The sequence below is a fragment of the Diadema antillarum genome, unplaced genomic scaffold, assembly GCF_040938485.1.
Source record: "Diadema antillarum isolate AM-2024a unplaced genomic scaffold, OU_Dant_1.0 seq00000877_RagTag, whole genome shotgun sequence".
Lineage (NCBI taxonomy): Eukaryota > Metazoa > Echinodermata > Echinoidea > Diadematoida > Diadematidae > Diadema > Diadema antillarum.
In genome coordinates, this window is record NW_027271741.1 from 777107 (window position 1) to 790893 (window position 13787).

The window sequence follows — 13787 nt, forward strand, 5'->3', positions numbered from 1 at the left end:
TGGTTTCCTCAAACATCCATTTCTCTCTCTCTCTGTTGTCTGTAGTGGATCCATCTTGCTTTGAGGGGGTCAAGAAAGTCCTCCGAGTGGGTGAAGAGCAGAAGGAGTTGGTGGACCCGTATCTCGTCTTCACGTTTGCTGGGAAATCAGTAAGAAATGTTAATTAGCTATGCCTTGTTTGTTATGTTACTTACAACCCTTGACAACCCCTTCAAACAATAGGAAAACAAACAATGCTGATTGATTTTGACAAGCTTGTGTTTGATGATTGATTTTGACAAGCTTGCGTTTTGACAGTTATATGACAATGTCAAAATGTGCCCTGAATTTCATATCTTATATCTGTATTTCCCTTCGTAAAATTTGTATAAATGAAAAAGTTGCAAAACCAATGCATGAAATAAAAAGGAAAAAAATACATTACAGTTATTATATTGTAAAGATGACATACTGTATATACCAATTATGTATTGGACAGCTGATTCAAACAATCTGCGAGCCAAACCAAATAACCTTTTTACAGTCAACATCAAATATACTTGATCCTCTGCAAGCTTTATTCATCTTGTCTGTAAAAATAATCTGAACGTGGATAAAGTATGCATTCTTAAAATTCTACCATGTAAACAATGTTACCGCAAATTAAAGAAATTTAGTTTTTGTTGAATATATCTTGTACGCCTCATGTTTCTTGCGTTTTACGTTAATAAACCTGTTTTGCAAACTAAATCAAAGGTCTTCACATATCAGTTAATTACATCTGCAAAAGGTTCATTAAAAAGGTACTACTAATCTCACTCTCTTAGTTTTGACACATTTTACTCAACACCTTGACTTATTTTCTAGTTCAACATCTGTGAAAATTGACATGTTTCGTATAATAATTGTGCCTTCAGGGCTTAGCCGAGAGATAATTGAAGCATCTTCAACAGTGGATGAAGGGAAAAAGAACGACGTGGAAAGGTTGAGAGCCCTTTGTAACGCAAATTTGTTTTCTGGCTCGACCTGATCTTATCAGGTACATTACGTATGCAAGGACTGCTTGGATTTAGCTGTGTTTTCTTGAATGAAATTCGAGTGGACTTCAAGAGCTTTCGAAGGACTATAGTGTCTGAATCATCTATGGAGATGATGACACCTCTGTTTTGTGATTTAAAGATTAAAAAAAGAGAATTTTACGCACTTACAATACTAACGAGACTTATTCCGAATTGGTGATGTAGAATGAATTAATACACACACACACACACACACACACACACACACACACATACACACAGGGACAGGAAATAACATTGAAGGGAGTGACGTAAATTGTTGTTGCTAGCGTGATAATTAACAGCCATTGTATTATGCTTTCCTTTTGTTCTGCTGTGTGCGTATAGTTGAAGACCGATGTGAAGTATACCAACGACCACCCCGAATGGAATCAGGAGCTGCGATTACCCATTCGAGTAAGACTAGAAATGAACCTTCTAATCCGTAAATGAAGACATTTCTATACATGTATGACAGTATGATATATCTTAACATCTTTATACTCATAGGCTGAATGTCGTTTGCATATCAGTATATCCAGTGACGTTGCTTTTCAGTATTTTACAATAAGGCTCGGACACTAACGTCTTTCACTGATGCCCCGTTAGGGCGATTAAAATCTTTGAATCTGAAATTTGGTGGCCTGAAAAAAAAAAGATATGTACAGCCCCGAAATAACAACAAAAGTAACAAGTCATTGTGAATCTTATACTAGCGCGATTGGACAACCAAAAGATAAAGTTGGTTGCTCGACAACATTTTTTTTTTTTTTTTTTTAGTGCCACCGGGCCACCGCTCCTGTCGACAAAGACAATGATAATCGATGTGATGATAGATCCAACAAACATCTTACACGAACTACTGAGATCTCTTCAGCTAAGCGGTAGTTTTTTTTTTTGTGATAATTAGGGCTGAAAACCTTGTCCTAACCCTGGGTTCATTTCAGAGTCTCGTCCAATGTTGTACGATGCCAAATTATTTTCTTGAACTTGAATGTTCACATATCATGTGATGAATGTGGTGAGCTAATATGAAAATTCACGTATGATTATCTCAAGTAGATCTCGTCTTCAGCTTGATTCAAAATAAGTTTGATTTTGAATTTGTTGATTCGGCCGACTTGGCCTGGTAGCGTCTTTTTTACATTTAGTTGAAAAATACATGTCCATTACGATTAATAAGAAAACATTGGATGATATGATGCATTTCTGACGTATAGGTGCCGAAACTCCTTTGTAGACATTTTTGTGAACGTGCCAAAATAGATATGCCAATCATTTTTTTCTCTTTATGTTTGTCATCATCACCTTCAGTTTCCTTCTATGTGCGAGCGCTTGAAGTTAATCTTGAGGGACTGGTAAGTGTTTTGATTATTGATAAGCATCTGTGATGCAGTAATCATTGATGTCGATCATAGAAAAATGGTGCTTTCTAGATCGTCAACCTGACAGCAGTAAAGTGTTCATTAATGCCTAGTATTCAGCAAAATGTTATTAAAAATGAACGTATTTAGTATTTAATGCTAAAAAAAGAATTATTTACTTTCATATAATCGCCAAATGACGGGCCACTCTGGTCCAAACGATTTACGCAGTTTTATTTTTTGTTTAGACATTGATTTCGAACTATTGCGCAGTAAGTTGCCTTGTAAATGAGTCCAGTACCTGCGTATAAACTGAGAGAAAAAAAAGGAAGGTTTATTCGTACAAATGTGTGCATGACCTGATTACGAACTAGCTCTGTATAAGCTCTGCTGCAAATTTCTCCTCATTTATGTGAAATCTGGTTCGGATGATAACCTGTTCATCACATTCCCCAGGGACCGCCTTTCGACAGATGATTTTATCGCGACGGCATTTCTGGAACTCGATCAGATTGGCTCTAGGGGAGACGAAGGTAAGAGCACTAGCTGCCCCCTCGTCATGTTTGATAGCTACCATTTGTTTGTTTGTTTGTTTTTTGTAATTATCAGTTACCCAAAGAAGATGCTATCTTACCGACACCCCTAGCCAATGAATAATTCTACATTAATTCGCACGAAAACTGTACATTGGTATCAATGTTTCCTTTTAATTATTATCACAGGTTTCCCGTCCAATTTACATGTAGGGCAAAAGTAGGTCACTTGATTTCACCGAAGAGATGACAGAAGAGTGAAAATTAATCACTTAAAATCGCCACAGGGAGCTAAAATGCATAATGGGCATTCAAATTTACCATAGGGCATTCAAATTTACCATAGGGCAATCATGAGTGTAAAAATGTCATTCATATATAAGCCATAGCACAGGAGGTCGCCTGTGACTTTATAGGTTAGGGCATTCAATTTCGCCAAAGGGCATTGATATTAATAATAGTGCATTCAATTACCATTGTCACACGCATTAAATGATTATTTGTATATTGTACTTTACTTAATCATTAATTTTCGAATGAGTGGCTTCTTTTAATATATGTTTGAAAGCTCTACACAGCACCTAGCAATATTGCCGACGTTGACCTGTATATCTGTGAGATCTAAGTCATTCATTTTTTATAAATTTTTATCCTAACCTGCAACAGAGAAAGTAACTACAGTGTACATATTATACCAATATGACAGAAAAAAGGTCATTATTGTATAAATGCAGTGATTTATGCCTGTAGATTGGAAAAAAAAACAAAAACCCTGCATTATTACATGTTATGTAGTATCAGAGGTTGTGCAAAATAACCGCTAGAATATGTGTATATTACGCTGTAATAAATATGTAAAAGAAGGCATATGGATGGAATACATTGGGCAATTCTTTACATTTACCAAGTTAAAAAAAAATGGCAGTGAAGTTTACATGTTATACTGCTGGCACCCACTTTTTTTCTTTTTAATCGAGGATGGGGATCCCATAAATATGATTTTCCGGCGACTTAATGTAGACAAGAAATGAAAAATGATTGATTCCCTGTGAAAAGAAAAGCAGAATCAAAAGGTGAAAGAAGATGTAAACAGGAGAAAGCCAACTGAATTGTAATTTTAATCTTAATTTGAATTGTAATTATATAGAACGCATAACATGCGCTAAATCATTGATTGCCATGATTGTATAATTGCGAAGAATTAATGAGCGTATTTGGTCAGTCGGTTGCACCATGTACGAATTCGTATGTCGATTGGCGAATTTGGTTGCTCTTATGCCTATTGGCGGTTTTGGCTGTACTGCGACGAATCACGTTTTTGGCTGCCCTATCTGCGAAATTAAATGATCTATCTATATTTCCGCATGTACTTTACTCGTGATAGAAAAGAAAAACATACATGTATATCATTATACTAATTTAATTAACTCATTTATGTATTCTATTTTATTTTATTTTGTCTTATCTTATTTTTTGGTGGGGGAGGAGGGGTGGGATGTGTATGCAGTGTGCAAGGAGCGTTGATGTACCAATTTGTTTAGTTCCCATCTGTAAATGCTATATCTAGTGCAGCTTTGCCGGAAGAATTATTTATGCCACAAGTGAGAGAAACTCAGGAACGAACTTGGTATTATTATCATTTTATCGCGTAAGAAGATTAAATTTGGGCGCAGAGATTCAGAATAAGTGAATTTGTTTGATAAATGTCAAATAACCCCTGTCATGTTGGTTTAAATGTCACATATCATTCATTGTAATCTTGTGATCCACTGAGAACGGCCTTCTTTCGTGTTTTAGTGATCAGACAATGCGATTGTCTGAAGTCATTTTGTTGTCATTATGAGCCTGTCACAACAACAAAAAAGTTATCCTAATACAATCCAAACATCCGATTGTGGTTTTGAAGGCTGCACATATCCACGATTGATGAAATATTTGTCACAACCTTTAAAAGCATGTTATGTTGCACAGCAGATCAAAACGCATTAGGAATATATGTATATAATTATTTTAAGTTAATTGCTGACAAAACATCCTTATTACCACCTTTGACATTTTCATCTACAGTCACTAGGATGGTCGGTAAGACGATGATAAGTTTGCAAATAAAGATTTGAATAATCTGCTGACATTTCACCGCTTCGCATGTATCAGCCATACTGAACGCGCCATTGCAGTGTGGTTTTTTCTTCAAATTTTGCGCATTTTTTTGAAATTTGTATGTAGATTGCCTCTTCGGCAGTCTTTAAGTTGATGTGAACTCACATAGCATTATACCAAATAAAGCCAGAAAATGTTGACTTGTTTTTCTCTTAAAGTTTTGGGTCTGCTTGGTTCCATCGTGACGGTTTTTCCTCCATCAAATGTTTGACAAAGATACCCATTCTAATATTGCAGTCTTACTCATCTCTTCGCTTTAAAGGTGGTCGCGACTAGGGGATGATAAAGGGTGCGTTCGAGCGCTCTCCTAAAGCAAACCGAACCGTACCGAACCCGAGCCAAAGGAGCACTAGAGCGCTCCAAATCTGACACAGTTCAGTACTGATCGCTTTGGTTCGGTTCGCTTTGGTTCGCTTTAGATTGCTCGAACGCACCCTTTGTCATCATGACGTAGGATGATTGGACAACATTTCAAATTCTGTTTCCGCCGGACCATGGTGGGCTACCATTGTTTCTATCTGCCATGTCTTCTTGCTAATGCATGTAAAATTATATCTCTCGCTGGTCACATGAGTGCATCTTGAATAATGTGCATGTTAATGTTAGCAGAACGAGTATGTGTGTGCGTATGTGTTTGTAATGTGTAGGCTACTTCTTCACCTGTTTTGGTTTGGCTGGTGTATCAGGGCAATAACATGTCACAGGAATTACAATGACTGTTTGTAGGTTTTGTGTGTGTGTGTGTTTGTGTGTGTGGAGGGGAGGGGGTGTGGCGGTGGCGGTGGCGGTGTTGAATCCGTAATACCCCCATTCCACAAAGATTTTCTCTCATCGGTCACTCATCGGAGCAAAGTTTGCTGCTTCCGGTCACCCACCGAAGTGCATCAGAACGCAGTCCGACGAATTCGACTTGTGTTGGTCGACTCTCAGGTCAGTATTAGACATGTCGGGCTATGATTCGATGAGGCAATATCGTCCGATAAGGATGACGCGCGACATGTCTGACACTGACCTGATAGTCAACCAACCAAGTCGAATTCATCCGACTGCGATCGGATTTACTTCAGTAGGTCGCCGGAAGCAGCATGCTTCGCTTCCAATGACTGACCGCCGAGAGAATATCTCCGCGGAGTGGAGACATAAGTTCTTTATTTTGGCAGCATTTGAAGAAAGATCCTGTAATAGACGGAGAAAAGTAGAAAACAAGAATTTCAACCTGTCTTCAGAGATCTTACCTTCATTTTTGTATAAGCACGTGGTTAAGACAATTGGTTTTAACTTCATTCGAAAGTATAAGGTGGAAATGAACTATCGTTTGTTTCCGTTACATAATTATCAAATTTATCATTGAAATAATATTTGAATTTTACTACCTAATTATGTTGTCATACAGTAATTTTACGTAATAGCACATGCGTATTATACTGTGTACTGATCCCCCCCCCCCCCCCCCGTTGACAAGTGAAGGCATAAAATTGCAGTGAAATTTGAACAACGGTGATAGTGCATACTGGTGGTGTGTGATTCCAAGGAAGTACTAGGTGACACTATCATATTATTCTCACCAATTACATCATTTTCACTTACATTGTAACAGTCATGACGGAATGTAGAGATAATTTTGTTTTTCTTAATCCTGGGTTATCATGTCAGATCATCATGGATTATATTCAAGAGTATATTGCATTTATCATTATTATCATTATTTGTATTACCGATATCATATCATTTTCATCATCATCATTGTCATGATTCAATTGTCATCATTTTTATTATCATAATTATTGTCCTCATTGCTATCCTCACTGTCATTAGCATTGTTAATAGATTGTGTATCTCTCTCTCTCCGCTCTTATTGATTAATGTGCGATCACAAAGGATATTTGCCGACGTTTGGACCGTGCTTTGTGAATTTCTACGGGTCTCCCCGCGAGTTCGACTCTTTCAACGGTGACTACGACGAGTTAAACAGAGGCAGGGTGAGGACTTAGATTTATCTACTTTGTCTTTATTGGTGCGATTGTTATCATTTTTATGCATGACGTGGAGTTAATACATCTGGAGGAAAAAATCTTATGCATCGTCAGGCAAGTCCTTAATGAAACAAGATGTATTTCTACTGATCATGTGACATTATACATGTATATTATAAGAATATACCATCATTTTGACATTTGCATTACCCATGTATATTGTTTGGAAATGAAAAAAAAACATGAATGAATGAATGAATGAATGAATCTTCTCTTTGATGTCATTCAGATACGTAGTAAGCAAAATATTAAATGCGGTATGTTCCTTCCTGTTAGAAAAAAAAACATTTTGATTGGAAAAACGACTAATTGTAGCATAGTGATGAGCTGGTGTACAGTAGTAAGCAATTTATACTCAGTCATTATTAAATGAAATTCAAACAATATTATGTCTCAAGTTTTATGAGAAAACGCCAAAAGGAAAATATAAAAATCAGTAGCACTGAAGCTAAAGTTTTATTTTAATTGATTCTAGGAGACAGATACATTTTTGTTAGGAGCCAAGCCAATCGCAAATCCGTTGCATCAATCGTAGAAATAGGGAACGATCGTGCAGTGTTGATAGATTCCATGAACGATACTGAAAGAGCTGGTTAAAACATGTGCAGTATCTTAATTGTAGATATTTTCCCTTAATAAGTACTTGTATAATGTAGCTGTTTCTACTAAATCAAGTTCAATGTGTAGAATCCAGTTTATATAATATTTTGTTTAATAGCCCTGCGTTTGTATGTGTCGGGCAAACCTCGTGCAGGCTTTACAGGAACAACCTCTGCTGTTCGTAGAATTGAAATGTACCATGCAGTTAAAGCGGATTTTGCATACTCTACATTCGTTTACAGGGTCATGGTGCTGCCTATAGGGGGCGCGTTCTGGTTTCCATGGCAACAGAACTCGGGGATCCCCCGGAGGAGCAGATTGTGTCGCTAAGCAACGCTGAGATGCAGCGACTAGACAAGTTTCGCCGACGCCGAAAGTACCATCTTTACGCAGCTTTCATCAATGCCACCATGATCAGCGAAACGGATCGTCCCGTGGAATTTGAGGTGCACGTCATACCTATATTTTGTCCGCCCTTTCGAGAGAGAGAAAGACAGAGAAATGGAGAGAGGGGAGTAGGGAGTGGGTAGAAGATCCTCATTAAAATCAACGTTTAAGGAAAGAAATGATAAACTAGGTCGGGGTTCCAGTGTGCGCATGAGCACAAAAAGGTCATTTGTACTGACAGACAGGCCGGTTTTTAAATTCACTGAGATAAGCATCTGTGATGTGATGATTATTCATGTAATCCTCATGAATGAAGCTTGCCAGTACTTCCACCTGACAGCAAGCCTGGTGTTTGGCAATACTAACAGAAAAAGTTTGTTAATGCTTCCAGTTAGGCACAATGAAATGGGTGCTTGATGTTGATTAACGAACCATTCTGGTCATCTGATCTACACCGATTCATTCTTTGTTTGAATACGAGTTCCATAAATTACTATGTTGGGCAAGCTAGTGTATTATGTCGCTTTGAATCGAGTGAAGTGCCTAACCAACTGACGAAAAAGGAAAGGCCATTTACGGTACCCATGCGCATATGGGCTCTGAACTGGTGTATTGGGGCTAGCCATAATTTTGGTTGACACACAAGATGTCAGATTATAACTGTTAAATCTAACTCCGCTTTCTAATGTAGGAAGTCAACTTCGGCATCATGCAGTTTTATTGTTAACATGTCATTACACACTTTTATTTTCAATGTTATACAAAATCCAACCAAAGAAATACATTCCTAATTTTTCTGAGACAAACGCAACATGTACTACGAGTGAAGATATCATTCTGCTTATGTCGACAATCTTTCCTCTCTCTATTAATAGACATGATTAGAACCAAGTAGATGCAAGTATATGATAATGTATACTTATATAATGCAATTTCTAGATGATTACTAATGGCTAATCCCAAACTAATGGTTTGGGTCTGAGCCACTTTCATGAGTAATGCAAGAGTGGTTCAAACCCAACCCATTTGTAATTTGGGACAAGCCATTATCTATCATCTAGAAATTGCATTATATCCATACTGACCTTTTTCGCAGATCTATGCTGATACAAAAAAAAAAGGGGGGGCAACGATATATGAACTGTAGACTTTGAACTTTAAACTCTTGCTGACAGGTGAGCATCGGAAACTTTGGGAACAAGTTCGACGAGCGCGTGACACCGCAGCCGTCGACCACACAGCCTTCGAACGCCGTTTTCGACGGCAACCACTACTACTTCTTGCCCTGGATGGACAACAAACCCCTCATCGTCATCAGCTCTGAGTGGGAGGACATCAGCCACCGCCTCGACCCGCTCAACATCCTCAACCACATCATAGTTAGACTGGTAAGGGATTGGGCGGCAGAGGGGGCGAAGAAACCCCTGTTTTTCTAAAGGGTTTACAATAACAGTAACTTTCGTTGGAGCAGTGGGGGTGGTAGGAAAAGCTCTGGACCCTAAAAGATCCTGAGCTCAGATCCAGCCGAGAGAAAACATCGAAGAAAAAAGACTGTGTATAATAATCCTTTTAGGTAAAATTGGTTGTTGCGATGGTAGTTTAGAATTCTTGAAGGGGGTGGCTAATAACTGATTAGTGGGAATCAGGGGTAAAGCTGGGGGGGGGGGTGATTGTTCCAATCCTTGTGGGATTCATTTAAGAGTACATTATATATCTATTGTTGTGTGAAAATTATTTGCTTCAGATTGGTCTCATATTCAAGTAATGTGCAGTTCACTGTTTCCAGGTAAGCATGACTGTGCAGTGTCGGGCCGTTAACGATCGCCCCGATTGTTATCATTATTATTATCATTATTGTTATTATCACCATTATCATTATTCAGGAAGCAAACATCGAGTCCGTACGGACGAGCATCCGGTCCGGAGACTCCGAGAAAGACATCGCCACGCAGCTCATCACTATGATTGATCGACTCATCGAAGTGTGCAAGTAGGTCTCGGCAATGCTTTCCCAAAGTGCCCTCTCAGACATACAAACAAACAAACAAACAAACAAACAAACAAAACCAAACATACACACAAACAATAAAAACATGCAGCAAGAACTGTTCCAGAAACAATTTTAAGTTGGCGCCCTGTCCTGGCATTGCTTTTCTATCATCCAATAAAAGTGCTAAATCGACTGTTGCAATAGATGGGTGCTTATCGATACAATATACAGCTTCAGCGTACTAAGATGAGATCAACATTTACAAAATTGAAAGGTTTGAAGTGTGTGTGTGTGTGTGTGTGTGTGTGTGTGTGTGTGTGTGTGTGTGTGTGTGTGTCTGTGTGTCTGTGTGTGTGTGCGTGTGTGATAGTGTGTTTGTGGTTTGTACATTGGTTGGGTGTTGGCCGTTGTCTCACATAACGCGCTACAATATTTGTGTTGGTATGACAAGTAGATTATTGTGTATAACATTAGTTCTTCATGAAAAAACGAAAGAATGTTGTTTTTGAAAAATGACATGCATATCTGATGGAGATAATGAAATAAGAGATTGAGAGGAAAGAAGAAAGAGAGCGCATATGTATTGTGTGTGTCTGTGGATATTGCATCGGTATATTGCATTTTTATGTTCGTAGATAATCAATAATTGTAACGTAATCGTAACGTGACGTGCCAAATGTGAAAACTTTTTGACCATTCGAAAAACTCTGTTGCGATGAGTTCTAAGAAAAATGTTTTTTCTAAGCTAACGACGGCAGTCACTTGTTTTAGCTAATGTTAAAGGTACTGTTTACCATCGGGAGCAGTGGTTTAAAAATGTGCCAGGGCCCTGTTATATGAAGAGTTATAATTGATTATGTTTAGTAATTTCGATTGTAAGTCTATGGCAGCCTGTGTGGTAAGGAAATTCATAATCGATTATATCTTTTGATAAACGGAGCCCAGTTATCACATTTTATGCATATGTGTAGGTCAGTTGTATCTCAAAACATTCTACCATATAATTTTTTTTAATAAAGCCTAAAATATAAGGAGATATCACCATTTTCTCATTGAACCATAACTGTAGACGACTTTAGTCAAGAAACAATTTTATCATAACTATTGTTTATATTTTGTCTATTTAACAATACTTAACATTGATTATACTGATTAACCTTCTAATATTGGTTATCTCTATCCCTAACTCAAATTTTAGAACTATATTGAATCACTAAAGCTGGGTTTTTGTTTCATCTGCAAATGGTAAATAATGACTGTAACTAAACCTCTTCGTAGGACGCCGCTGCCAGATTTCGGTGCCAACAAGAACTACGCCAACGAGCTCGATCAGCGACGTTACGACTTCCGAAGACGAGTCATGCTCGACATCGTGGAGCGAGCGACGGCGCTCCGCGATCGAGCCACGGACATCGACGAAACCCTGGACGAGGTGGAGGAATACCTCATGATGCTTCAGGAACTTGCGGTCGAGGTGTGTGGGTGTGATGTTTGTCATAATCGTGAAGTGAAATGGAATAACTGTTATAATTATCATATTACGAGCATGAGACCACAAGGTCTTTATTAATGGTAGGCTCTCCAATATTGCCACTGCTCTACCAGAGAACCCCATTGGTATAAGAACCCCAACATTATAAAGTATAACAGTCTACACATCTCTGTCAGATGGGGCACTGTAGGGAATAAATATTGTCTACGGATGAACACATCGACGTGGGATTCCAACCCGTATCCTCCTGCTTAAGGTCCGGAGACTTATCTTATCTGCTACACAGCGGTGTTATCATTGGTATTTTGTTGACTGCGACGGGATAAGCAAAGGGCATAAAGACTGCATTGTAGATTTTTAGATCCCGAAGTAGTTTACGACGCCCAGTCAGAATATCTCTCTTCGATTATTGTAATTACATGTATTTTTGTTCAGTTGCCATGTAATATGCATTTTTTTTTTACAACAAAGTGAAGACATCGTATGTAGCTTACTACTAATTCACGTACAGAGGGGGCCCTAGTAAGTTATCTCAGTATCTTATCAATATCTCTTCTAGGGAGCTATATTATCACTCAATTTACCACAGTATTCGCAAAAGTATATTTTAAAAATAATTGTTATCGTCATATGGGCAGCTTTTATCTTCCGTAGCAAACATAGTTAACAAAAGGCGCACTGGGCTATGATATCACATAATTATGTTTCTTTGAAGAGGGAGGACGTTTGAAAGTTATGTTTAGAGTAGGTGATAACGCTAAGCAATAATCATAATGATATATGTATTGATTTGTCAGTTGTCGTTGTTGTTTTGCGTAAATGAGTAGCCCCAGAATAGCATCCCGGATGTCGTGGTGTGGATGCTGTGTGGATCCAAGCGGACCGCCTACATCCGGGTGCCTGCGTACGAAGTGCTGTACTCTGCCAAGGGGTGGGACGCGTGCGGGCGCTATTGTGGACGCACGTTCAGTTACTTCCTCCAGGTAAGCACCATGAAAACCCCAAGTCCCTAAGAGAGAAAATCAGATCAACATCTCATCTCATTTCATCTCATCTTATCTCATCTATTTCTTTACATAAGATAAATACTGTGGTAATGAACATACTTTTGCAATTTAGGAAGAAGGATCATTTTTATTTGCATTCGGCAATGCGAGAAGTATAAAATAAGATCATTTTAACAAGTGTGAGAATAGATATTATTCGACATATCTCAATGTTCATGGTTCAGACCCTATGATATGCTGTATTTTGGCAAAGTGTGGTTGGTAAATCAAGTTCAAATGCCTGATGTTTTGAACATGTCTAAAGTTCGAATGATTTATGTCACACTGTATTGTTCAATGCCATTTTTAGTCTATAGTTCTGTAATTAAATATAGGATTTTTTTTTTTAGAATGTATACATGAACCATTCAATTAACACTCTTTTCGGAGTCTGACAGTTTCCATCAAATTTTGATATTTCTATCTTACCAAGCGGAGAGTGAAAGATAATTTCTGCTCTTGAAACTTATCACTGATCTCACTGTGTCTAAACTCGGAGTATGGTAACCCTGGGGATTATCCGAGTTAAAATGATCATAATAGTCCTCACAGAAAAAAAAAAGTTATCTATTCCTCTTCTTTTGACTATCAATTCATTAAATCTGGGTAGTACGTAAAGCCGAGTTCTGCTGACGACGGTCTGTACACCATCCCCGCCATGCTGCGGCTCAAACTCTGGCTGGGCTTGGAGGAACACAGTGAAAACTTTCGCAAAGACCTCACGGATTCATCTATCGCTGTTTACGCTGAAACGGTAGGGTCAGGTTCACATGAAGTTCTCCTCCTCCTCTCCCTCCTCCTCCTCCTCCTCCTCTTCTTCTTCTTCTTCTTTTCTTCTTCTTCTTTTTCTGCTCCTTCTTCTTCCTCGATCCTCCTCCTGCTCGGATCCTCTTCTCCATCCCCCTTCCTCCAGTTTGGATCCTCTTCTCTATTCTCCCCACCCCTCTTCCTCCTCGTATCCTCTTCTCCATCGTCATCCTCCTTCTCCTCCTCCTGCTCTGATCCGCCTCTCCATCCCCTCTTCCTCCTGCTCAGGTCCTCTTCTCTATCCTCCTCCTCCTCCTCCTACCCCTCCTTGCATCCTCTTCTCCATCTCCTCCTCCTCTGCTGATCCACTTCTCCATCCCCCTCCTCCTCAGCGGATC

The 13787-nt window shown here is 38.7% G+C and overlaps 1 protein-coding gene across 1 annotated transcript in view; it reads left to right on the forward strand.

The window, feature by feature from the left end:
* The window catches only part of LOC139740753 (myoferlin-like), a 76832-nt gene that overhangs the window by 23212 nt on the left and 39833 nt on the right, over positions 1-13787 (forward strand). The window contains exons 12-22 of the mRNA XM_071651328.1: positions 46-149; positions 1386-1454; positions 2352-2395; positions 2858-2934; positions 6973-7073; positions 7970-8173; positions 9290-9502; positions 9998-10104; positions 11383-11578; positions 12424-12579; positions 13253-13396. Coding sequence (XP_071507429.1) covers positions 46-149; positions 1386-1454; positions 2352-2395; positions 2858-2934; positions 6973-7073; positions 7970-8173; positions 9290-9502; positions 9998-10104; positions 11383-11578; positions 12424-12579; positions 13253-13396 — 1415 coding nt within the window. The remainder of the gene's footprint in view (positions 1-45; positions 150-1385; positions 1455-2351; positions 2396-2857; positions 2935-6972; positions 7074-7969; positions 8174-9289; positions 9503-9997; positions 10105-11382; positions 11579-12423; positions 12580-13252; positions 13397-13787) is intronic.